General features: G+C 37.3%; 2 protein-coding genes across 2 annotated transcripts in view; one reads left to right on the plus strand and one right to left on the minus strand.

Annotated features, from left to right (window-relative positions):
- Window positions 1-17,781, minus strand: part of LOC306850568 (protein Smaug homolog 1-like) — a 39,834-nt gene extending 22,053 nt beyond the window's left edge. The window contains exons 1-2 of the mRNA XM_079386257.1: window positions 17,644-17,781; window positions 15,344-15,943 (exon numbers count right to left, since the gene is read on the minus strand). Coding sequence (XP_079242383.1) covers window positions 15,344-15,539 — 196 coding nt within the window. The 5' untranslated portion in view covers window positions 15,540-15,943; window positions 17,644-17,781. The remainder of the gene's footprint in view (window positions 1-15,343; window positions 15,944-17,643) is intronic.
- A 1,924-nt stretch (window positions 17,782-19,705) lies between these two features.
- ero1a (endoplasmic reticulum oxidoreductase 1 alpha) lies at window positions 19,706-24,066 on the plus strand. The gene is made up of 16 exons (XM_079386103.1): window positions 19,706-19,882; window positions 20,485-20,604; window positions 20,686-20,769; window positions 20,857-20,895; window positions 20,999-21,075; window positions 21,168-21,241; window positions 21,373-21,493; window positions 21,963-22,009; window positions 22,139-22,147; window positions 22,225-22,251; window positions 22,326-22,418; window positions 22,531-22,777; window positions 22,903-22,972; window positions 23,058-23,144; window positions 23,226-23,362; window positions 23,436-24,066. Exons 1-16 carry the CDS (start codon window positions 19,796-19,798, stop codon window positions 23,482-23,484), a joined length of 1,368 nt encoding a protein of 455 aa, XP_079242229.1. The 5' UTR covers window positions 19,706-19,795; the 3' UTR covers window positions 23,485-24,066.
- Window positions 24,067-24,207: the final 141 nt, after the last annotated feature.

A 24,207-nucleotide genomic window follows, 5' to 3' on the forward strand; every position in this document is an offset into this window, starting at 1 on the left:
TAGAGCCCAGCATTCAACTTGGCCAGCGTCCTGCTCTACCTCAGCGGTTGCCAGCTCCTCTATGGCTCCCACACTCCTCCATCATTACACAGTTCTTCTTCCTTCGCTCCACCCATCCAGCTGGATATAGAGGGAGTGCTGCTGCTAAAACAATGCAGCTTACTCATCTCAATGATTCTGACTTCCTCTGCCACCATCCCCCCATTCACTTCCTTCAGGATCCGATCGTAGAGCTTCCAGAGAGACGTCGGACCTTTCTCACACTATCACTTTCCTATGTGGCTCATCACTGTATCCTACATCTGATATCTCGCAAGAACTGACCCACCAGATATTACAAATCTCATGTGTCAGCCACGCATGTAAATTTTATTTTTTGTGTACTTGCATTCTGACACATTTCTGAACATAGCAAAACTCATTTTGAGATGCACTAATATTAAACTGCTGGCAACTCACTGATTAACAACCAATAAATGGCAGATATTCAAATTCTATATTATGACATCTAAACAGTGTTATTTTAGTATTATTTATCAAATATTATACTATTTTATATTAGTGTTTATTTTTATATTTCCAGTTTTCATTTTAGTTTAACTTTTAGTAATTATGTTATGTGCTTTTGTCATTTGTTGTTGATCTTAAGAAATATTACTATAGTTTACATTTATTTTTTATATCAGTTTTAGTAATTTTAGCACTACAACCTAAACTTATTTTAGTTAGTTGACAAGGCAACAATTCTAATTTATAATTTCTTTTGTCTAAAACTTGTATTTTCTTTGAGCTTTACTTAAATTACCCACAACTATTTTTAATAGTTTTTAATAACAATAGGAACTGTTTCTGAATAAAATAAAATACTAAAAACAAAACAAATAAATAAACAAAAACACTAAAATAAACAGACATTTGGTTTTTGTTTACATAATATATGTAGCCTATATGTACTGTGTTTATTTACAATGTACACACACATACAGTATATTTGGAAAATATTTACGTTTATACATTTATATTTTATATTATATATAAATATATTTAACATATAAACATAACATATTCTTCTTAAATATATACATGCATGTGTTTGTATTTATATATACATAATAAATATACACAGTACACACTCATATATTATGTAAACAAAAAGCTTTTATTTTGGATGTGATTAATTGCGATCAATCGTTTGACAGCACTAATATATATATATATTTCCAACACAGATAAATTAATAAAAAAAATGTAATATGTTGTGAATATCTAATTATAAATATAAGAGACAAACCATGAGCTCTGAGGCCGTTGAAGAAAAGTAAAAGCCAAAGTCATATGATTAGACTGGTTTAAACTGGTTTATGATGGTCTTGCAGCACAAACAGCGTGGTTTAACTGGTTAGCAACATGGTCTTGTGAACTGTAAAGTTCCAAAAATGTAAATTAGTACATACTAATTCATATGTCATAGCCTAGCAGTCTACTCATAGACCCCCGGAGCTGGTGGAACGTGATCCTCACAGGAATATGTTTCTCTCCGTCTCTTCTTCTGTGCCCAAAACTCTCTCCTTCTTTGACTTATCCACCAAAACTGCCCTCCTTTTACAGTATGTAAAGTGCGTACAACTATTAATTAAATCACTGGAACGAAAAAATGTAGGGAAGAAGCCAGTGAGAGGAAGAAAGAGACAACATTCTGCAGGGAGTCTGTGAATCACAGTTGATTCACAGCGGTCAGTCTGAGGAAAGCCCTTCTTTAAGGCTCCACTGAGTCATTTTTAGACGGTAAAACATTGCGTTCTAGTGAACTCCACGTGGCGCCTGCTCTCAGCGAACAGAGCTTTCAAACATCTCAGCGTTCCGTCGTAATTTGTATTTCCTCCACTCCTTCCACTTAACCTTCCGATTGGCTTAAAATAGAAGCTGCTCTTCAACAGCACAATATTTGAGCGCACAAACTACTCCAGAGGAGCGAGGCCTGAGCAAAAACACTGAGAAACTATTCCTCCTGAGCCTCTTTTTGAGGGAGTCAATGAATTCAGTCAACTGATTCGTTCAAAAAACAGATTCATTCGGGGACAAAATAAGTGACTGGCTTAATTCAGAATATCACACCATCATTCTATTCTTACAACTGAGTATGCTAGCATGCTTTTTTTTATTTAGCCACTGTCTTTATGAGTCACATTCATTAAACTGATTCATTCAAAATCACTGATTCATTTATAAATTAAACTTTTTTTTTTATTAGTGTGTCACTGAATCATTGATTTTTTTTTTTCAATATTTTTATGTAATGTTTTGGAAACAGACAAAAAAAAAAGACACATTGAGAAAGCTGATAATTGATCATACTAATAATTGCTCATAATATAATTCCATATGTAAAAATGATATTTTAAAACATTTTGCTATATCTTATTGAAGGTCCAGTAAAACATGCCCACTTACACTACCATTCACAGTTTTGGGGTCTATTCCCACATCCTTCAATCCATCCATCCATCCATCTCATGTTAACAATACAGTAAACAGTAAAATACATCAAAATACAATAATACTGTGAAATATTTTTACACAGGAATGAAACAAATGACTAATACATGACTTTATTAGTGAGTTAATCAACTGATTCATTCAAAACACATATTCATTTAGAAACAAAATAAGTGACTGGCTGAATTGTGTAATTTTATGTCATTTTTACATATAAAGTTATGTCAGAAACACTAAGAATAATATAATATGCTAGTATGCTACTTCGAATTTAGCCACTGTCTTTTTTTTTTTTTTTTTTTTTTTTTTAAAACAAGTCATTGAATCATACAGATTAATTCAAAAAAATATTCTAAATGCAAACGTTTTAATGAGTGTGTCACTGATTTATTAAGTTAAGTATGGAACACAAGTATCCTTTTAGATCAACAGACCTTAAACAACCAGAAACACAGACAAACACGCTGTTCACCAGACACAGATGGGTGGTTAAACCCAAGCAGTGCACATTAGAGACTGTTCAGCCGTCCATACGCAGACAGACATTTTCCCCTTTTAATTAGATGAACTTTGAGTCACTTTTAATGAGAGACCAAACATAAACCCCTTCCAGACCACTGTAACAGCATCAGTGCCCCTCTTGACCCCGATACACGCCTTGATAACACTCAGCCCCCATCGTATGCCACCAGATGCTCCATTAACACCAGGGACACAATTGGCGGCTGATAAAAACACACGTACAGTCATACAAACAGTCACGCACACGCCCACGTCTGCATGGGAGGAGATGTGTTTGTCAGACAAATGATTCTCTCCTGCTAAAAATAGGATGGCCACAACACTGACTCCAAACACCAGTGGACTGGCGATAACACCCTATTTATATGAGACCACCAGAGACTGCATCAGCTGAACCACACACACCCTGTGCTGACACACTGCACACAGTAAGGTCAGCGAAAGACAAGGGATCAGAGGCTGCTTTTGCGACCTCGTTTTCACCTTTGCTCCTTTACAAAAAATACTGATATATCAGATAGTAATTCCATGTTACAGCTGCATTTATATGGTACTTTTTATATATTTCATATACATGGATTAAATTATACTGATTAAATTATACTTTAAATGACATATACATATATATATATATATATATATATATATCAACTTTTTATCTTTTTATTTTAAATAGTTCTGCAGTGTGATAAATGAAACAAAAATATTCCATGCAGCTTCCAAATTAATATGAGGTCATACAAACTACAAGCACAATTATAATATGAAAATGTGGTTTAAAATACTTTTCAATGGACTAAATCATGTCACCTATCATTTAAAACTAACTTTAAAATTCCCTTCAAATCTCTTACAAGATAAAGCTCAAAACAAAATAAGAGCGTCACATAAAAGTAGAGTAAAAACAGTAATATTTAAAATATTACTACAGTCTAAAATGACTTTTTATTTTAATAGATTTTAACTTATTCCAGTGGTTGCAAAGCTTAATTTTCAACAGCCATTACCTTCAGTGTTCAGTGTCATATTGGAAATGACTCTAATATGCTGATTTAGTGCTCAAGAAATATTTCTTATTATTATTAGTAACTGAAAACAGAAAACAGTGCTGCTTAATATTTTTGAGGAATCATGATTTTTCATATTCTTTGAGAAATCTTTTTGAGAAAACATTACAGGTATACATTTTTGTACTGTCACTTTTGATAAATTAAAAAAAAAAATCGCATTGACCCCAAACTTTTGAACGGTAGTTTACATATTAAAAGTACTTGAGCAGCACTAACAAAGCAGTGTTTTTTACAGTTGTGAAAACAACATTATGGTAATAACACGGTGTATCTTGCTAAAAGTTCATAATATGGCTGCATCCATGGTGATCCTGGGCTCAACCATTGTCCAACATTTGTCTTGTTAGCACAACAAACACCGCAAGAGTTGGTTTAGAATGGGATCATTTCTTTTTTATAGTTGTTGAGTCAACACAGTAAGGACACAGTGTGCTCCAAGGACGATGATGCACCACTTTTAAATCGCTTGAGAGGGAGACACACAACCTCAGCTCAGATCCACAAATAACGCCAATACGCACCAGACACAGGAACCAAACCTGCTGTATAACACATCAGAAGGTCTAAAAATGAGGTCTGTCTGTACTTTTTTCCACTTATGAGGGGAAAAAACAACACTGGAATTGGTCTGTGGACACAGTACGAACTTGCATCGAGAAGATTTTTCCAGGAGGGAAAGTTTGGAAAGGAAAAATGGCCTATTTGGAAAAAGTGGCTAGAGAGTGAGAAGAGAAAGAATGAGAGAGAGAGAGAGAGAGAGTGTGCGCGAGCGAGCGAGGATGCCCCACCCATCCCTCTGGCAGCTTGCTCCAGCTCAGCAGTGCGGAATGTGCTGGCATACCACAGGTCCAACAGAAGAATGCACAGTTTCCGACTGGGGTGCGTTGCATCCGAAACGACGCTGGTTAGACACATACCTTCTTTTTGAGTTCATCCCCCTCAACGCTACTTTAGCAAACATTTCCTTAAACGGGCTCCCCAAGATCTAATGCATTCAGCAGAGTAGTGGGTGGAGAGAAATACGGAGCATCAATGATATGGAGAAAGGACAGGGAGAGGAAGAGAATGAAAGAGAGGAGAATTACCATATGGCTAAACCAAACAGCATTCCACCTAATGACCAGTGGAAACGCTTCCACGTGAAGGACAGAGTCTGGAATAAGACACTCCTGTGAGTGGGAAGCTGAGAGAAAAGCCTCAGATGACACTCCAAGAAGTAACAGGAAAGAATGAAAAAATGACCCAATAGATGTGTGGTATCCTGAAATGACACCCACGGGGAGCGTGCGCGAAGCCTGGAGAGGCTGACGCTTTAGTTGGCAGAGAAAGAGAGAGAAGGAAAGAACGTAAGAAGCCCCTGTTGAACTTTACTGGCCCCACCTTTCCTCAACAGCAGCTTTAACGGGCGATGGCTCCGTCTCTACAGGTCTACACAGGCCCAGACCCCACCGGCACCCTGTCTGGGCCTTACAGTGCACTTGAAACTCAGGATGTACAGTAGCTGGGCCAGACCATACAGACGAGAATTTCAGTGATACCCCTTTTCATTCCCAAGATGAAGGTGCCCATATAGCATCATAGTCTCTGTTTACTAGTGTTATTTCTAGTTGAGAGCAAACCAACTAGCCCCATGTTTCCATCAAAGAAATTACGTTTTATGTAGTTTGAAAAAAATTATTATATATATATATATATATATATATATATATATATATAATTAATTAAAATATGAAAATTAATATCTATTAATATACAAAATTATAATGAAAGAATGTATGTATGCGTTTATGTATATACATTAAATATGAATAATTATGAAGCATACTATTTATTAAATTATTATAAAATATTAAAAATGTATGTGTATACAGTACACACATACACAGCGTATAATTAATTTGATATATAAAAATAAATATATATAAATGAAATTAATTATGAAGAACAATTTTTAGTTAGTTAAATTATTATTAAATGTTAAAAATGTGAATATGTACAGTATACACATACACCAAATTATTTTTATATACAAAACATTATATACACATACATATATGCTTTTATTTGTTAATTAATTTTAATTATTAACATATAAACTGATTCATAATAATTGTTCTATATAATTTAAAGCAGCATCAGCAAATTGATGCAGCATGTTTGTTTGTGGGCATGTTATGTTGTAACAGGCAGTTACGTCATTATTCGGCTCTCAGGCCAGTTAAATTTGTGGAGGTTTGCCACAGTACCAACTCTGGCACAAGCACCGTTTTGGTGGAAACAGAGTATGATCGTCTGCCTGTCTGACTCGAAGGCCCCGACCTTCTGACTCCTACACAGACAGAGTTGCCCTCGGTCAGCTGAATTAATTACCCAGAGGCTGTACGCATGCAGCAGCCTCAGTTCCTTTTCACACACAATCACCAAATGTTACGTCTGCTGTAGAAATTAGAGAATGAGGCCGACAGTTCTAATTTTGGCTTGGCAGGCGCTTTGTGCTGAGAGCTTGTCTGTGCTCGATCGTACACTTTCTTCCTCTCTTCCTTCGAGCCAGTGATATTTATGGCCGCTAATCCTGTTCGACGTTGGAAATAGCAGTGCAGGCTAACTATCCATTGAGCTCAGCTGGACAGACAACAAAGTGGGAAACACCTGCCTCTGTCAGTAGACACAGCAGTCACTGTGGCTCCGAGTCATCTGTGCGTGTGTCTATTGTTCGGTACGGATGATGAGCTCTCGCTCTCAAACGCAGGAAGCTCGTCACGGCCCACACGTGAACCCATTCAAGACTGACCCTGAAGCGTTTTCTCTATCTGATCTTTACAGCGTTAGATGAAAGCCCAGACGAGCTTTCAACCTGTGCAAATGAGCTCCGCCGCTTCCATCCTGACCCAAATGCACCGTAGCGCAAAAACAGGTTTGGCCTGATCCTGACAAAAAGAAGCATTCCAGTATTTTGATTATCTGTGATAATCTCTGAAACAACAACTGCAAAAATATGTCGACTATGTCGAACAATTCCACCGTAATTACAATAATAAACAGCCTAGTCATTGCATTTTTCTTTTGATATGATGGATTACGATTGTTATGCTAAAGAGTGCTAAAATTTCACCTCATCAGCAGTCAGTGAGGAAACTCTGAGGCCTCAGACTCTGGCCCCAAAAACCTGCTCCATTCATGCCCTCCAGACAAGACAACATTGGGCAGGAAGTGCCATTGTAACCTGACGACCGTAACAGCTGTCAAAGATGTGATGAAATGGAGTGGAAATTTAGTCTACCTGTGGAAGTCCAAAGGGTTGTGTGTATTTCACCACTTTTAATTAACTTTTTGATTTCACTAGTTCATTTCTGTGCTGTGACAAATGAATTATGAAGTAGCAGATTTATCAAATTTGATGCATTTAGATTTTTTATCATCACTGCAGCAAAACAAATTTGTCCTTAAAAACATGACTTTAAAATAATAAATTATTTAAAAATTTATTTATTTGTATCTGCTAGTATGATAAACCAATAATTATTTTTGTTGCTGATGAACTGGCCTATATTAAAATGCTAAAGTAAATTTTAAGTAAATTAAACTCATTGATTTAAATGCTACAACTGAATGTAGGTATCACAACATTATAATGTAACAGTATGAATAATGGACATTCATTTAATTACAGGTATTACCAGATTATGTTAAGCAGTGTTATTAAATTATTTGTGTTTTTAAAGATTTACTTTTAGTGAGCGATAGATGATGGCAAAGGAAATTTAGATAAAGGAAGTGAGCATGCGCGATTAAATATCCAATGTTAACTGATTTTGATCAATTTTAAAATACAATCTTAAATGTCAGGTGCTAATTGACCCTTCGCAAAAACCCGCCCCTTCCGTATTTTTGCTGTGTGCGTCAAGCCGTGGTGCACTCACGCCACACATCATGTTCTCATGCAGTGAAAAATACATCGCGAAGCAAAGAGGACATTGACAATGCACCAAGAAACAAGACAGAGCAGGTTACTTTAGGTATGAAACTAAGTCTCAGCTTTCAAATTGTGTCATTTTGTAAGAAATTCAAACAGTAAATACTGTTTGTGGCCCTTTGATGTGTTGTGACAGATCGCTGTAGCAGCACGTGAACCGATTCTCTCTTCCTCTTTAGTTACAGCGTGAAATAAACATGAATGAACATCAAAAGGTATCTTGTTTCACAGAAAGATGTCACACCATTTGTCAAGTTTAAGTCCACTGACGTTAATCTACTCTCCTGTCTGGTTTGTTTGTTGGACGAAAATGGTAAAATCTGTGTTATGATTGATCAGGTTGCCTGTCAATCAAACTTCCTGTGAAAGTCAATTGATAGAAATAAAATTATAGTTAAAAAAAAAGATCAAGTTAAAACTGAGATTTTTAAAAAAAATATTGGGGGGAGAGAACAACTTTTGATCAAGTCCTTAGTAAAAATTCAGTAAGTTCCCAGAAAAACTGAGCCTAAAAATCCGTCTTCTCAGATTTTCTTTCCTCAAGAAAACTTTGGGGATAATCTCTGGCATGAAATGCCATTGTAACTCGACGACTGTAACGTCTGTAAAAGCCTCGCTAGAATGGAACATCAATTTAGTCTACCTGTGGATGTTCCAGGGGTTATGTGTGTGTTCGAGTGGCGCAGAATGTCACAGCCGGAGCTATTCCTGGAATGTGAGCCTCAAGTCTGCGGATTTGAGCGCAGAGAGCTCTATTTAAGGAAATGTCTGGGCCCCTGTGCTACTTGAACCCCCTCCTCATTCACTGATCATTATTTTCCTATTCGGTAGAAATCTTTATTTCCGTACCTGGAGGAGAGACAGCAGAGATTCCTTTGCGGAGGTTATATAATTGCACAAAAATAAGGGTCGATCCGGGAAAAAAGGTCCCATTTAGGGCAAGTGGAAGAAACACATCCTCATACTTAAATACAAACCCACTCCTGCTTCATGACTGTCTGGAGAGGGAGCTGAGCGAACTGGTGGGAGGGGGAAAATCTCAGCCTGACCTCTTAAAAGCACAATCAGCACTTTTGAACAAAGTCCTACATTGTGGCACCATGATGCAGCTGCCTGCGCTATGCATTTACCAGCTGCAGAATAACGCATACTAAACAGTAGCTGCAAAGAGACACCAGAAAGACACACTCAAGACAGTAAAGCAAACAGAATTGTTGGGTATGTGAAGAGCGAGTGTGTCTTCTGACGCATTGTTCTGAGCTGCAGTCAAGCGTGCACTGACAGCTCACCCCTCGTATGGCGCGAGCTATAGAACCGGTCTGACGGCGTGGGAGACCATGAAACCATGAGCATGAGGCAGAACATGGGATGTGGAGAGGAGAAATTAATACTTTTGTTCTGCAAATATGCATACAATTAATCAAAAGTGACAGTGATGACGTTAATAAAGTTACAAAAGTTTCCAATTTTTTACTTTCTGTTCATCAAAGTATCCTGACAAAAGTCATGGTTTCCACAAAACTATTAAGCAGCACAACTGTTTTCAACATTGATAATGGTAAGAAATGTTTCTTGAGCACCACATCAACATATTAGAATGATTTCTGAAGGATCATGTGACACTGAAGACTGAAGTATTGACGCTGAAATTTTAGCTTTGCCATCAAAAGGTATAAATTACATTTGAAAACGTATTAAAATAGAAAACTGTAAACTGTAAAAACTGTATTTTACTGTATTGTGATCAAACTCTTGGTAAGCATTAGACATCTTTCAAAAACATACAAAATAAAAACATACCATCCCTGAACTTTTGAACAGTAGTATATATCACAATATACAATTTTTTATGGAAAAGTAATAAAAAAAAAGTAATTATTGTAGTAATAGAAGTAATAATAGTTATGACAATTTCCAAAATACTTTCACAAATTTTAGGCCTATATTTTTTTTTTAACTGAATAGCCATGTAGCCATAAAAATGTATTCTTAAATAAATTACTTGTTTTATCTTTATTTGCTAGCCATTTTTTTTTTATATAAAAGCAATGAGTCTTTTCTCTTTAACTGGCAAATTTCTACAGGTATATGTGGGAATAATGAAAATAATAATTGGGGTGTTTTACCATTATTTTTATCTGACTAAAATAAAAGCGGGACTGGACATTAATTCAAAGCAGTTTACAGGAAAGTCTTATTCAGCAAACTTCAACACACAAGCATTTTACGAACACTAAACAGCAACATGCATGAATATTGCATGCAATCAACATGAAGGAAGTTGAAACCACTGCTGTCTCAGCTAATCAAACCAATCTTCAGTTAAGCACAACAGTATAGAAAAGACCACAAAATAAACACAGGCTCGTTACTCAGTAAGGAGAAAGGGTGATATATCTTATGCCTTTCAAGTACCTGCATGTCATCTGTTCCTTTTTGCTGATATAAGCGTATTTTGCCATTCATTAAGATGAGAAACAGGTGATGAGTAAGTTATCACCCAGACTAACTCAAATGCTGATGTCATCCAAACTCAACCTTAACAAAGTACACGTCGACGCCAGGGTTTCAACAACTTCACTTGAGTGGGAAACAAATAGCAGTAAAAAGGTAAAGTGTGTCTGAGAGGGCAATGCTAATGCTGATTACACTACACTGTCCTTCTCTTGAAACTCTTTCAATTGAGTTTTGACATAGCCTAATATTCAAGGGATTCTGTATACAACAAAACATTCAAATATTAATAAAAATATATGTATTTTTGCCATTTAATTGACAAAGTCAGAACATGGAGACCAACAGTCGATGGATGGTCAAGGTTGGGTTAAAAGTATTTATGAATATTTAATAATTAATTGAGGTTGGTCAAGAGGAACAGGATGAAATAATCTATAGGCTATAAAAAGTGTATATTAGGATACTGATTATAAATTAAACTTATGTTATGAACAGCAATGTTTCAATATTTATTTAGGTTATAATATGAATATATAATAATATAATACATAATAAGATGGCAAATGGTTTAAACTGAGTATCATGATCAATACTGACACCGCTAGGACTTCATAAAGACTCAAACATATATTTCAAAATTCTTCTAAAATCATTTTATCACTTAAAACAAATAAAAAATCTATTAATGCCATAACTTGTAAACTGAGCATCACTTCACCTAAAATGAAAAATCATCATTTAAGGTCATTGCACACTTTGCGTCAATCACGTTTACACACTACCTCCGAAACTTTCGTCCGTTATCAAAAAATTCGGATCAAGTTCGATTTTCTGCGTTTTCACATCCGTAGCATGCATTTTGATAGGAAAGGATGACGAATACGAAAAAACTGAAAAACGCATGAGAAAATTTCGGACTCAGTGTGCAATGAACTTAACTCAGTAAGTTGGAATTAACTTAAAGTGGAAATTCTTTCAAAGTTTCGTTAAAAATATCTAACATATATATTTTTTAAGATGAACTAAAGGCTCTGAAACATCATGAGGGTGAGAAATTAATAAAATTTTCATTTCTGAATTTTCATTTTTGACTAACAACAAGCCATAAAGTCACTACAGCTAAAAAAAGACTTGCTGAACAAGAAGAAGAGGCTCTTCAGGTCTGGAGATTGGGAGAGATAAAGCAAGTATTGCTAAGAAGACAACTCTGTAAGGGGAAAAACACTCCAAAAGAACAACGTAAGACGGATAATATTGGTGATTTTGTCCACTTATCACAGAGGAAACTTCCTCCTAGTACAACCTGTGGGACAACTAGTGAATGATGGTTCAATTTTACCTACAGGGTTTGAACAATAACTCACAGCTGAGATCTTAAACACCGATATTCATCATACTGGGAGTATTTTATTGACTCCTAACTGGCTAGTAGCCTGGCAGTGCAGGAGAACTTAAATGGAAACTGCCCTACCCTTTCTGTTCATCACATGATGGACTGAACATCAGCTCACACAAAGTTCTCCAAATGTTCTGCAAGTCCTACCTATTAATGTCACCACTGGCCAGTGTTGTACTCAAGTGCTGTTACTGTAAAATGGCCAAGCCAACAGAGAAGACAAGGAAAGTCCTTTCAGACTGACTCCACTCATCTAATGCTTTCAGAAAGGGCTGACACAGTAAAAAGTTGAGTTTTTATTCAGAGCAAAAAGGAATATATTTGGCAGGTTCTCCATGGCTGTCCCTGGGGTTGTGTATGAGTTCACCGAACACAGCGAGGGCCAGAAATAAACTGTTTGCTCATGCGTGGGTGCGATGTAACAGTTCGACACACAAACCAGAAACAAGCACTCTTTCTGTTCCAAACAGCTCAGTGACGTTTCTATGAAAGGCAGAAGAGAGAAAAAACAAACCGACTGGACAGGACAAGGGTCTGATCACTGGTCACTAGGGGAGGTGTGTCTCAAGGCCAGTGGATGAAAGCAGTGAACTCTACACTGCAGTGAAGCACACAAACTTCATAACCAGAGTTACATAATTCAAAATGGAAAGTGACTTCTTAATGTAGTCTAATTACCGGCCCAGTTCTACAGGGGTGCTAAGCACCATCAAACGAAAGCAAGAGCACCCTCAGATGCAGCTGTAAAAATAGGGTATTGGCAAAACAGATTTGTCGAATGCTCCAGTGCATATTTGTGTTTGTGCTCAGGAGAGCATCAAATGTTTCTATTTACAATGTGTTTTTGCAGTGTTGAGCAATGCAGCCAATCCCAGATATATCTGTTGATTTCTTGAATGCAATGGCCAATCAGAGGTGTTTAAGAATCCACTCATAGCCCAAAACACAAGTGCCAACTAAATTATGGGACACTGAAAACCCTTGAATACTAAAGCCATGACATTTCAGGTCTAAGCTGTAGATTCACTATATACTATGGTTGTACAGTTTGACATGAAACTTACTATTTAGAAATATCAATATGTCAACACCAATACTCTCCTGTCACTTTACCTGTCACAACAGGGAGCATCAGTTCAGCGCAGCTGGTTTGGTTTAGATATATATGGGTGTTTGACATTTCTGAAGGTACATTTCAGTGCATCTCACACAGAGGCCTCCATGTTGGAAAAACAACTCTGAGAGCCTTCATCTCAAACACACACACAGATGGACACACACCGATGCATACACAGGTATGAAGTCAGTCATTCATAACAACAGTGCCCCTCCTGTCCGGACTCTGCTGCCTCTGGGCTGTGAGGTGGAGGGGCGGAAAAAGGGCCAAGGGTTAAACACCAGCTCAGACAGGAATAATATTCCAACAAATACATACCCTCTCTCCATTTACGCACATAGATACACATACACTCTCTGTTTTATATGACTGTCCATGCTGGATAGAACGGTTTAAAAATTCAAAAAACAACAAAACCAAGGCAGGGATTGTGTAACCTTGTGTGAGTTTTGGATTCACTTTCTTTATAGATTCACAATCACACAGATGCCAATTTAAACCATGGCACCAATGGTGGTTAAGACTAATATAACTAGATGAAGGCAGCACTGAGGAAATGTGAACTCTACCAAAGCAAAAATAGCCTTATTAGAGACAACGAAACTGAATACGATATACGCAATACTACCTGTGACTCAAATGAAAAACACACACATGCATTTTGTTACAAATGCTGATGCTGAGATGAGAGGCAAATAAGTTGCATCATTTGGGTCAGGGGAACAAGGCAGCTCCTTCACAGAGGGAAATAAGTAGGTCATTGTGGATTCCTCTCATTGGCGCAGTTCTTTCCAAATAGTTGCATCTTTCCACTCAACTTCTAGCTGCAAGTTAACTCTGTATACATCATTCTAATGAATGGGAATGTCTTCATCTGGTCATTTACTGGTTTGTAAAATAAAAAGAGTCTTTGATTTCAGAGGACAGATGTGAACATATGAATTATTTGATATACTTACTATATTATTTGGAAATAATATAGGCTATATTTTACATTTCTGCATAGTAAATATAGTTAAAATAGGTGAATAATTAATTACCCGTTTAAATTTGTACAGAAGCAGTCATTCTGCTAACTCGTCAACTTAATTATATTATTTTACAGTATACTATTACATTACACTATTTTCTCAGACTTTAGAAAAAAAAAAATCACCTAATAGCCTTAAACTTTCCTAGAAAGCCCTGAACTGGCTTCAAATACAAAACCACACCCAAGTCTAAAAATTTGAAAACTGTGTAAAATACCAGCGTAAGAGCGGTTACAAGTTTGCTGAGCAAAACAAGTCAAAACATAACCTTCACACGGGAAAACAACAACTAAAATGCCTGAAGTGAGTTCAGTTTAAGATACATAATGAGGGTCCAGGTTAAACCAGACATCTGCTTGAATGAAAGAAAATACGCTGATTAACCAAAGAATCCCTGCTGTCTGGTGAGTAATATGAATCCGACATTGCTCTGGCTGACATAGGCGTAACTGTGTAATACAGCCCGAGGTGAATCACACAGGTAAGCATGCACAGACAGACACACGCACACACACATTTCCAGTGGATTCATTCAAAAGGTCACCACCACATACAAGCATGCAAGTCCACCATCTGCAACAACAAACCAGCAACTCAGAGAAACAACGTATGAGTCCGATTCCGATAACAGAAATACACCAACCAGAAGAGTTTCACTGGGGCTGCACCCCGTCAGCTGGTTTTAATGTCAGTGGACACACCAGGGTGAGGAGGACCACTTTAAAAACTTCATGAGTTCTTCTTTGATGTCTTCATCTTGATGTTTTAGAATAACAATGACAGAGCTGCACTAAAATCCCTCATATAAAATACAACACGCACCACTGCAAGACACAAGGAGGCTCTTTATGAGTCCCAGCCCACTATAAACTTTGATGGGAATCCCATGTTCGGGTTTTAGACTGGGTATGTGTGCAATAGTTCTTTCTTACTGTACATTTATCTTTATGTATGAAATATCCACAGGCCCTCAGCTCAGCATGTTGGTTGTTTATTCCGGTGCATAAATAAATGTGCTTCTTCTTTATTGGTTTCCATGGTCACACGCCCACATTGAAGCGCTTTCTCAAATTTAGACCAACAATCTAAATGATCATATTCAGAGTAAATTTCTATTCCACAGCAAATAAACACTGAAGTAACTTATGGGTAAATTAAAGACATCCAGACACCTATACATTAGCCAAAAAAAGCTGGGTGCACCTGTTCTGGGTACACCTTAAATCCACCTGCTCACATATGGTTAGTACTTTCAGAAAAGGAGGTAGTCTCTGTACTGACCTGAATTATTGGCCTCCCTTTCCAGAACATGCAGCTCGGTGCATTCAGCCAAGGAATGCTCCAGACAGAGCTGAAGGAAGCGTGCTTGGGTCCGACTGACCCGCTTGAGGAGCGACAGTAACGCCACCGTCTGTTCACACTCGTTCCATCCCTTAAACCAGCCGGCGAGGACTCCCACCTGGTCACGAAACATCATGATCTGGTGGGCAGGCTCACGGTACCAAGACTTGGGTTCGTTGAGAGGGCGAGAGAGAGATGGCTACGACCCAATGATGATGCTTTGTAGCTCAATAGAGATTCACCACGCAGACGTATCCAAAAACACACTTGCTTTCACCTTTACTTGAGGTTTGACAGAAAACAGCCCTTTGAGATGTTATTTGCTAGTGGGTACCAATGTATTGCATCTTTGTTCTTGGGTTTTGGAGTTAGGCTTGGCGGTAGGGAATCCCTGTTTGAAGCTTTTGAGATGGTATTCGTTGGAGCTCTCCAACCCTCTGGCCACTTGGGGCTTACAAAACTTTCCTCAGCTTTCCTCCAGCATACAGTGACTGTCCAGCTTTAGTTTTGATGGCATTTTCCACAGAGAACATCTCCTTTCTGTGAAAGTAAAGAGTAGTGATTATACAGTCCATATTTTAGAAGAAATGCAAACACAAATGTCAAGCACTGGAGGAAATTTCATCTTAAAGGTGGCAATTGTGTTTTGGAAGCTGGTTTATGGTCCAGGTAGGTCATATAGCTGTTCAACCAGTTCCAAACAACAGGCTGACTACCTTAGGCTGGTTTGGCGAGCTGGTAGTCCACAAGCTATTAGACAACCAGCTAGGAGACTATCAGATGTATAATCTACATATTTTGAATCCCATTGCTGGTTTCGGAAGCTTTTGGAAAGGCGCCACAAGCTTTCCAAGTCTTCCAGATGAAAGCGACAAGTATGTGATATTTTTACAAAGAAACATGAAGAGGTTAACCATTTATAATGAGTTGGCAAATATCACATGGTCTCTGTGAAACACTTTCCTTTCATAAGAAGCCAGAGACAAAAAAAGTAGCTTCATCCAGTGGTGCTTCATTCGTGAATGAATCAGTGTTTTGAACGAATCGTTTAAGAGAATGATGATAATTTGTGTGCATATCTATGCATAGTTCACTAACTGACTATAGTATGAGCAAATTGCGTTAATTTATTAACTAAATAAAAAAAAACATCTAGTTTGCGAATGAACTGAATGAGCACATCCCATTCAGGAACGATCGACTAATCTTAATAGTTAATCTCGCATCTCAGATTTTGACTGAAGAATATGACGACAAACATTTTTTATGTAGATTAACATATACTGAATAATTGTTCAACCTAAGACTAGTAAGATACTAAGAACTAGTAAGCGCTAAAGAATAAAGTAGCGTAAACAATCAACTTTGATATAATGTGGATATCAAACTGACGATGTTAGTGAAAACTTGTTTCTGGCTTGATTTATTCATACAAAAAAGCCTGTCAGCCCAAAATTCGATTTCCGATTTTTGCAAATCCGTTTAGAGATGCACTTGTCGCCACCTACTGGCATAACGATGACTCGTGCAGAGTGAATCAGTGAACCGAATCTTTTTCTAAGCCGGATTCTCGAATCTGAGATGAGATGAATCAAATCCTAAATTTGTCTAGTTGACACATTAGCGGGCACTAGCGAGTTGGTAAGAATGCCTAAATGTTATCGAGCGATCTTCTTATAAAAGCGCGCGCTGACTTTATTCGCAGATGAACTGTTAACCGGGAACTAATGCAATCTCAATATCTTTTCTGAGTCTGGTAGGATGACCTAAATATACACTTACCTCCAAAAGCATCAGTTGTGAACAAATAAAAATAAACACAGGCTTTCAGTTTCTATTCGCGTCCATACATGCGGCACTCGAGCGATCGTCTCGTATAATATCCGAGAGGAATCGCAGACTGTCCAGAACATTCCCAAAAATTGTTGCTCGACTGTCCCTACTGTAAGTCAGCACACACTATTCAGTCTTCAATTTCACAACCCTTTACATATGAAGCAATTCCCCACTCTAAGTCAGCGGTTTGGTGGGTTACCCTGCCTAAATTAATCGAAATGCCCCGTTTATGAGTTATAATTAATAAACAACCCAAAACTTTTAATAGAACAGACGCCTACTGATTTCCATTTTTCATACTCGGAGTTCCCACAGAAAGCTACTGGTGTGGCAAAAAAAAAAAAAAAAGATGGTGCAACCCAGGTTTTTACTGTACAGGCTTAATATGCTCAGAAGTCACTCACCTAAAGGCGCAGTTGCATTGGTGCTGGTCGCGGGACAGGACTGGACGGGACGGGGAGCGGTGCCCCTTCACTCTGGGTCAGTGTGTTTGGCCATCTTGACGAGGTTTTTCTCCTCGCAGTCAGTCGCTCTTGTTTAAGCAGCAGAGGAGAGTCTCGGCATCGCTTCCCACATGCTAATAATTAACACGGAGCATTACGTCAGGGGCTTGGCAGCACAAAGAAGCGCAAAAATAGAGAATGGAGTTGGGGAGCAGATCGTATTGCCTATCCTACAGGAGACGACTGACCGGGGATCAGGGAATTGTTTTAGGGAGAAAAAGAGTCCAAGAGGTGTCCGAATCAAACTGGACGATGGAGTGGAAGTTTTGTTTGAACTGTTTAGAGGGGAGGGGATAGTTAAAAAACAAAACAAGAAAAAAAGTCCTGTCTATCGAAGTCTGAGGATGTTTGTATAAGAAGGGAATATTGTAATTTTGACCTACTGTGACGCGCTGAAAGTGGGCTACAAACTGTGGAAAAAGGAAACTAGGATACATTCGATCCCGCCCTTGATCTTCATCTGCTGCGAGGCGCGCTGTGCTGGCGGATTCCGTCCAAGAGATGGCGCTGATCTACCACAGATAGATAGATAGATAGATAGATAGATAGATAGATAGATAGATAGATAGATAGATAGATAGATAGATAGATAGATAGATAGATAGATGGATGGATGGATGGATGGATGGATGGATGGATGGATGGATGGATGGATGGATGGATGAATAGATCGATAGAATTAGAAAGTATAAGTACTGAAGCTGATAACTGTAAAGTGAATATACAGCGACTATTAATTGATTTATCTGTGTATTGCCATGTATTGTATATTTAGAACAAGAATAATTAGATTAGACTCTAATCTCTTTTCTTTTAGCATCCAAATTGTCAAAGTCAGCTCTCTCAGCTTCATCCTGGTTTGTGTGTGTCATCATCGAATGCAAGATTCAGAATACAGAAGTAATGGATATAACTGATACGACACATTCCCTGCTTTTAATATCTGAAGAATTAATGCAACAGGACACAGCTGATCACTTAGAAAGACCTGTGAGGCAACTGTTCCAATACTTATGCTCACATCAGATAGAGGGATGAAACTCTAAAACTGCTGAACTTCTTAGCTGGTAAAACATCTATGTGTTGAATCACCCAATAATAAAATGTGACATTCTGCAGTTTTGTCTCATATTCATCTTTTAATCATATTTGTAAATGTCTTGTCTCCACAGCCAACAGAGCAATTTTGTCTTTACTGTTCCAATATATATGTATATATATATATATATATATATATATATATTAAATAAACAAATTAAAAAATGTATATAGTACATTTACATTTAATCATTTAGCAGATGCTTTTATCCAAAGCAACTTACAAATTATGGTAATAGAAGCAATCAAAGGGCAATGATAAGTCTCTGTTGAATGTAAATGAATAAATATTAAATTATGAGAATAGATACAGCTGTGAAATTATAAATGATATATAATTGATTTCACACTCACTCACACGCATACACTAAAACATGTTGCTACATTACGCTTAAATGATAATTTCTAATTTTTAACAGTAGTGCGGTTCTTCCTATATAAAAGGAGAACAAAAGATCAGGTGAATATGATCATATATCACTAGGAACCTAAAAGAAAGGTGGATTTAAGCATACATATGAGAAAATAAGCGGCTGATGCAGTAGTCAGGCAGGACACTAGTGTTTGGCGACATCTAGCGGTGAACTGCATGCAGTGCAATTTTCATCCAAAACCGAAAGGAGTTCCTGGTTCAGTCTGATGACATTAGAAAGGCGAATTACATTTCAGCCTGACAGATTCACTGAGAATGTAATATGATATAGCATATTTAGTAACAAAATGCGTTGTGAATGCGCGTTAGGCTCAGTTATTCATTGTTGCGTGTGTCATATTTTAGCAGTAGTGGAGTCACGTCCCTCACGTAGCGGCTGATTGAATCGGAAGTGATCTGTGAGTGAACGTGTCATACAGCGACGTGCAGTTCACTACTACAGTTGTGTGAAGACAAGGGAAAGCATTCACTGAACAGACCCGTTTGTGTCGAACTCGGTTCATTGACAAACGAGAAAAGACAATGAAATCCTCCTTTCTGTTGGTGCTTTTACTCAGCAGCGTCCACGTGACCACAGCAGGATCCGCTGCGCACAGGTGCTTCTGCCAGGTGAGAACATCCGCATCACTAACATTGTTTCATCCGCTTAGAAACTCATTTTAATTCAGTATTACACATGAGCACACTGTGTTGTTTTTCATATGTCAATACCATGGTTTTAGAAATGCAGTATGTGCCGCGTTTTGATTTTAATTTTATTCCAAGTCTGTGTTTTGTACATTCGTTTTTTGTTTTACAATTATATCTATATAGTTTTTTTGTTGTTAATTAATTTATAAAGACAAATGCTGCCTTGGCAACTAGCTGAAATACAATACGTTTTTGTTTTATTTCAGTTAATGTTAATTTCTGATTATTTTAAGTAACAGATTTTTATGTTTTTAGTTATAATTTGCTTCTAGATATGCTCAGCTCAAATATTTCACCAGCTATTAATGTCTTTGTGTCTGTAATGTGATTAAATTTTTTTTTTTTTGACAAATCAAGTAATCCACAAATGATGAAAATGCATGGCAAAGTATTATAGAAATACCATCTGAAACCATCACTGTATCATAGTATCATCAATGGTGTTCTGAGACAGATTTTTAATGTCAGTTTGCAAATAAACGATACTTTTGATTGATTGGATTGTTATATTTGGGTCGTAGGTCACTGGGACTCTTGATGATTGTGCTTGTGATGTTGAGACCATCGACAGGTTCAACAACAAAGAAATCTTTCCCAAACTACAGAAACTACTATCATCTGATTATTTCCGGTTTTATAAGGTGAGTTCATTGTTGGTAATAGAGTTAAAATATCAGTTTCTTGTTTGTTCTTTCGTCTCTAATATTCAATATTATGCTCAGGTCAATCTGAACAACCCCTGCCCGTTCTGGACAGACCACAGTCAGTGTGGACTCAAATACTGTGCTGTGAAACCATGCACACCGGTGCGCTTTTCAAAGTTCATTCACTTGATTTTGTCTTGAGGGATTTTACTTGTAAAGTTAAAAGGCTCCTTGTGTCTTCCTGTGCAGGGTGAAGTACCAGAGGGCCTTAAATCCAGCAGTTATAAGGTAATAGAAAGTCATATACAGTCATGGCCATATTTTTGGCCATGACTGTAGTGTATATCACACATATTTAGTGTTGCTGGATGTTGATTATTTTTCCCCACAGTATTCAGAAGCAGCCAGTCAGGATATAGAGGAGTGTGAGAAGGCAGAGAAACTTGGAGCTGTCAATGGTTCTCTAAGGTATATTTTATTTTTGTGTCAGGTATACTCATAATTCTTTAGTTTTTGACCTTGTTTGTGCAAGTCCTCTCTCTCAATGTTTCCCCGTGTAGTGATGAGACACGTCAGGCTCTTCAGGAGTGGAAGAAACACGATGATGAATCAGACCGTTTCTGCATGTTGGACGGTAATCATAGTTTGATCAATTTTGCTTTTTATTTGAAGTGTCTGATTATTGGCAAATACATCTTGGGCTGTAGCCCAGTTTGCTTTAGTCCTCCTCCTCAGGCTTCATCAATGATTTTTTTCTTTTCTTAGATGAGGACTCGCCTGAATCACAGTATGTCGACCTCCTGTTCAACCCTGAGCGTTTCACCGGCTATAAAGGACCGGAGGCCTGGCGGATCTGGAACAGCATATATGAGGAGAACTGCTTCAAGTAAAGAGTCACAATCACATTTATTCTGACCTCTGTGGAAAAGTCCCCTTCATGGGGTCGACTTATAAAGAAACTTCTGTCAGTAAAATGATTTGATTTAGTTTCAAACGAGTGTCAGCAGCCTCAGAATAGTTAGCTAACCATCAACAATGTCTTGTTTTTTTACTTGTTGCGTTGATAACACATTATAAATAACTACCGCTTCTATTTGTGAGTATTCAGACTTTTTCATTGACTTTTCTTGAGCACCAAATTAGCATATTAGCATGTTTTCAGAAGGATCATTTGTCACTGAAGTCTGGAGTAATTGCTGCTGAAAATTCAGCATATTCATCACAGAAATAAATTAGTTTCAAATAGAACAGAAAACAGTTCAGCCTAAAACCCAACCCTAACCTGTCTTTAATATTTTATTCATTATCATTGAGTGCTCATAATGTTGCAACAACTTTTTTTGCTACGTTTTCAGACCGTATTCAGTTAAACGACCACTGAATCCTTTGGCGTCTAACAGTGGTGAGCAGTAATTAATGCTTTGTTTTATGTTTTCAACATTGATTATATCTGCAGTAGACCCATCATATCGTGATGCTTAAGACAGATAATCTTTGTAATCGTCTCTCTCATTCTTTTCCTCCACTTTAGGAGACGATGGTAAGGTTACGCTCTTCAAATCCATTTAACCAGTGATTTGATCAGCTGGAAATTGACAAGTCTGTTTTTCATTAAAGGGCAAGGCTTCTACCGCTGGCTAGAGGGTAAGTTTCTGCTTAAAGGTACCGGTTTTTATATGTATATTTTAATTTACATGTCCGTATTGTTGTTCCTTGAGGCTTGTGTGTGGAGAAACGAGCGTTCTTTAGGCTGATCTCAGGACTGCATGCCAGTATAAACGTACACTTGAGCGCCAGGTATCTACTAAACGGTAAGTCACAACCTGTTTTGTGTTTTTCATAGTAAGTTAAAAATGTAAAAAAAAAAATCTGGGTCTATTTAAATTTGAGTGTTTAATTGTCTGATTTGATTTGTTTGGTTAGAAAACTGGTTCCAAATGAAGTGGGGTCACAACGTCTCTGAGTTCCAGCTGAGGTTTGACAAGGAGCTGACAGAAGGGGAGGGGCCAAAGAGGCTACGCAACCTCTACTTCCTGTATCTCATTGAGCTGCGTGCTCTGGCAAAAATACTGCCTTATTTTGAACGTCCCACCTTCCATTTGTACACTGGCCAACCCACACAAGACAACAAGAACAAGAACCTGCTTCTAGAGCTCCTCCATGTGGCCAAGTAAGAGCATTCCAATGGTTGTGTCCAAAAACAACAACCCATTTAGAGTGTTTTTATTTTAATATTTCACAATATATTATTTTTTTATATATATTAATAGATTCTAATATATTTTAAATTTGCAGATCCTTTCCATTGCATTTTGATGAGACTGCTCTGTTTGCTGGAAATAAGAAGGAAGCCATGAAACTGAAAGTCAGTGACTCTTCCATGTTTGCTACAATAACAGTGTTATGTTTTTAAAGACGTAATTAATCATTTGCTCCTTCCCTGACTTTAGGAAGACTTCAAACTGACCTTTAAAAACATCTCACGCATCATGGACTGTGTTGAGTGTTTTAAATGCAGACTTTGGGGCAAATTGCAGGTAAGATGGTAAAGAGCATGACATATACCCAGATGATGTTATTTGTGTTGATACGTGATGTTCAGTGAATGTCTGTCATAGACTCAGGGCTTGGGAACTGCACTGAAAATCCTGTTCTCAGAAAGGCAAATAGAGGCAATGCCCAACACAAGCAACACCAATCCATCATTTCAGCTCAGCCGGCAGGAAATTGTGTCTTTGTTTAATGCTTTTGGAAGGTATGTCGATTATCTATTTTTGTCAGGATATCTTAATTGAAATGTCTTTTTCATGTGTCTTGTTTTGTTTCAGGATCTCCACAAGTGTCAGAGAGCTGGAAAACTTTCGGTCGCTGTTGTAAAATCTCAAACAGTGACTGTAAAAATCCCTCATTCAGCCACAGTCAAGAATCTGACATGCATAACACAGGACAGATCGTTTTGGGTTGTTAAATGACTGCTTTCAGAATGATTTATACCAGTTGTCTCTAAAAACAGTTTAACAGCGTTGCAGTTTTATTCCTTAAGAATTTAGTACCTTAGTCACAAAACTGTAATGTTAGGGATACATTTTACACTCTTATATGTCTCTTACAAAAATGTATTTCACGTTAAATGTAAAAAACAAAAAACAGAATAAGTGACCATAAAATAATGTAGCTTCTCGGGAATTAAACGGAAATACATATACTCCAAATGGTTTACAAGAGGGACATAAACCACCTGATTTGTGTATTTTGCATATATAAAGCCAAGTTTTCATTAGTTTATAGATGTAATATATTTTGAAAATATGAGTTAAATTAAGCGTGGTAGATTTGAATATGTGCCTCAGCTAGATTTTTTGAGCATATTGACTGAATTACAAAAAAAAGAACTTTTTTTTTTTTTTTTTGTGCTGGGCAACGATTAATCACATCCACAATAAAAGTTTTTGTTTATATAATATGTGTGTGTACTGTGTTTATTTATTATGCATATGTAAAGACACACAGTATATATTTTGAAAATATTTACGTGTATATATATATATATATAGAATTATATTTAATCTATAAACATTTTTCTTAAATATATACATGCAT

Source organism: Barbus barbus, assembly GCF_936440315.1.
Source record: "Barbus barbus genome assembly, chromosome: 30".
Taxonomy (NCBI): Eukaryota; Metazoa; Chordata; class Actinopteri; order Cypriniformes; family Cyprinidae; genus Barbus; species Barbus barbus.

What these genes read in the sequence shown, in the direction of transcription:
- ero1a (XM_079386103.1), top strand. Translation starts at nt 19,796, where the DNA reads ATGAAATCCTCCTTTCTGTTGGTGCTTTTACTCAGCAGCGTCCACGTG. An exon ending in TTAAATCCAGCAGTTATAAG is followed by an intron (nt 20,896 to 20,998) that starts GTAATAGAAAGT and finishes TTTTCCCCACAG; the next exon opens with TATTCAGAAGCAGCCAGTCA. An exon ending in GAGCTCCTCCATGTGGCCAA is followed by an intron (nt 22,778 to 22,902) that starts GTAAGAGCATTC and finishes TTAAATTTGCAG; the next exon opens with ATCCTTTCCATTGCATTTTG.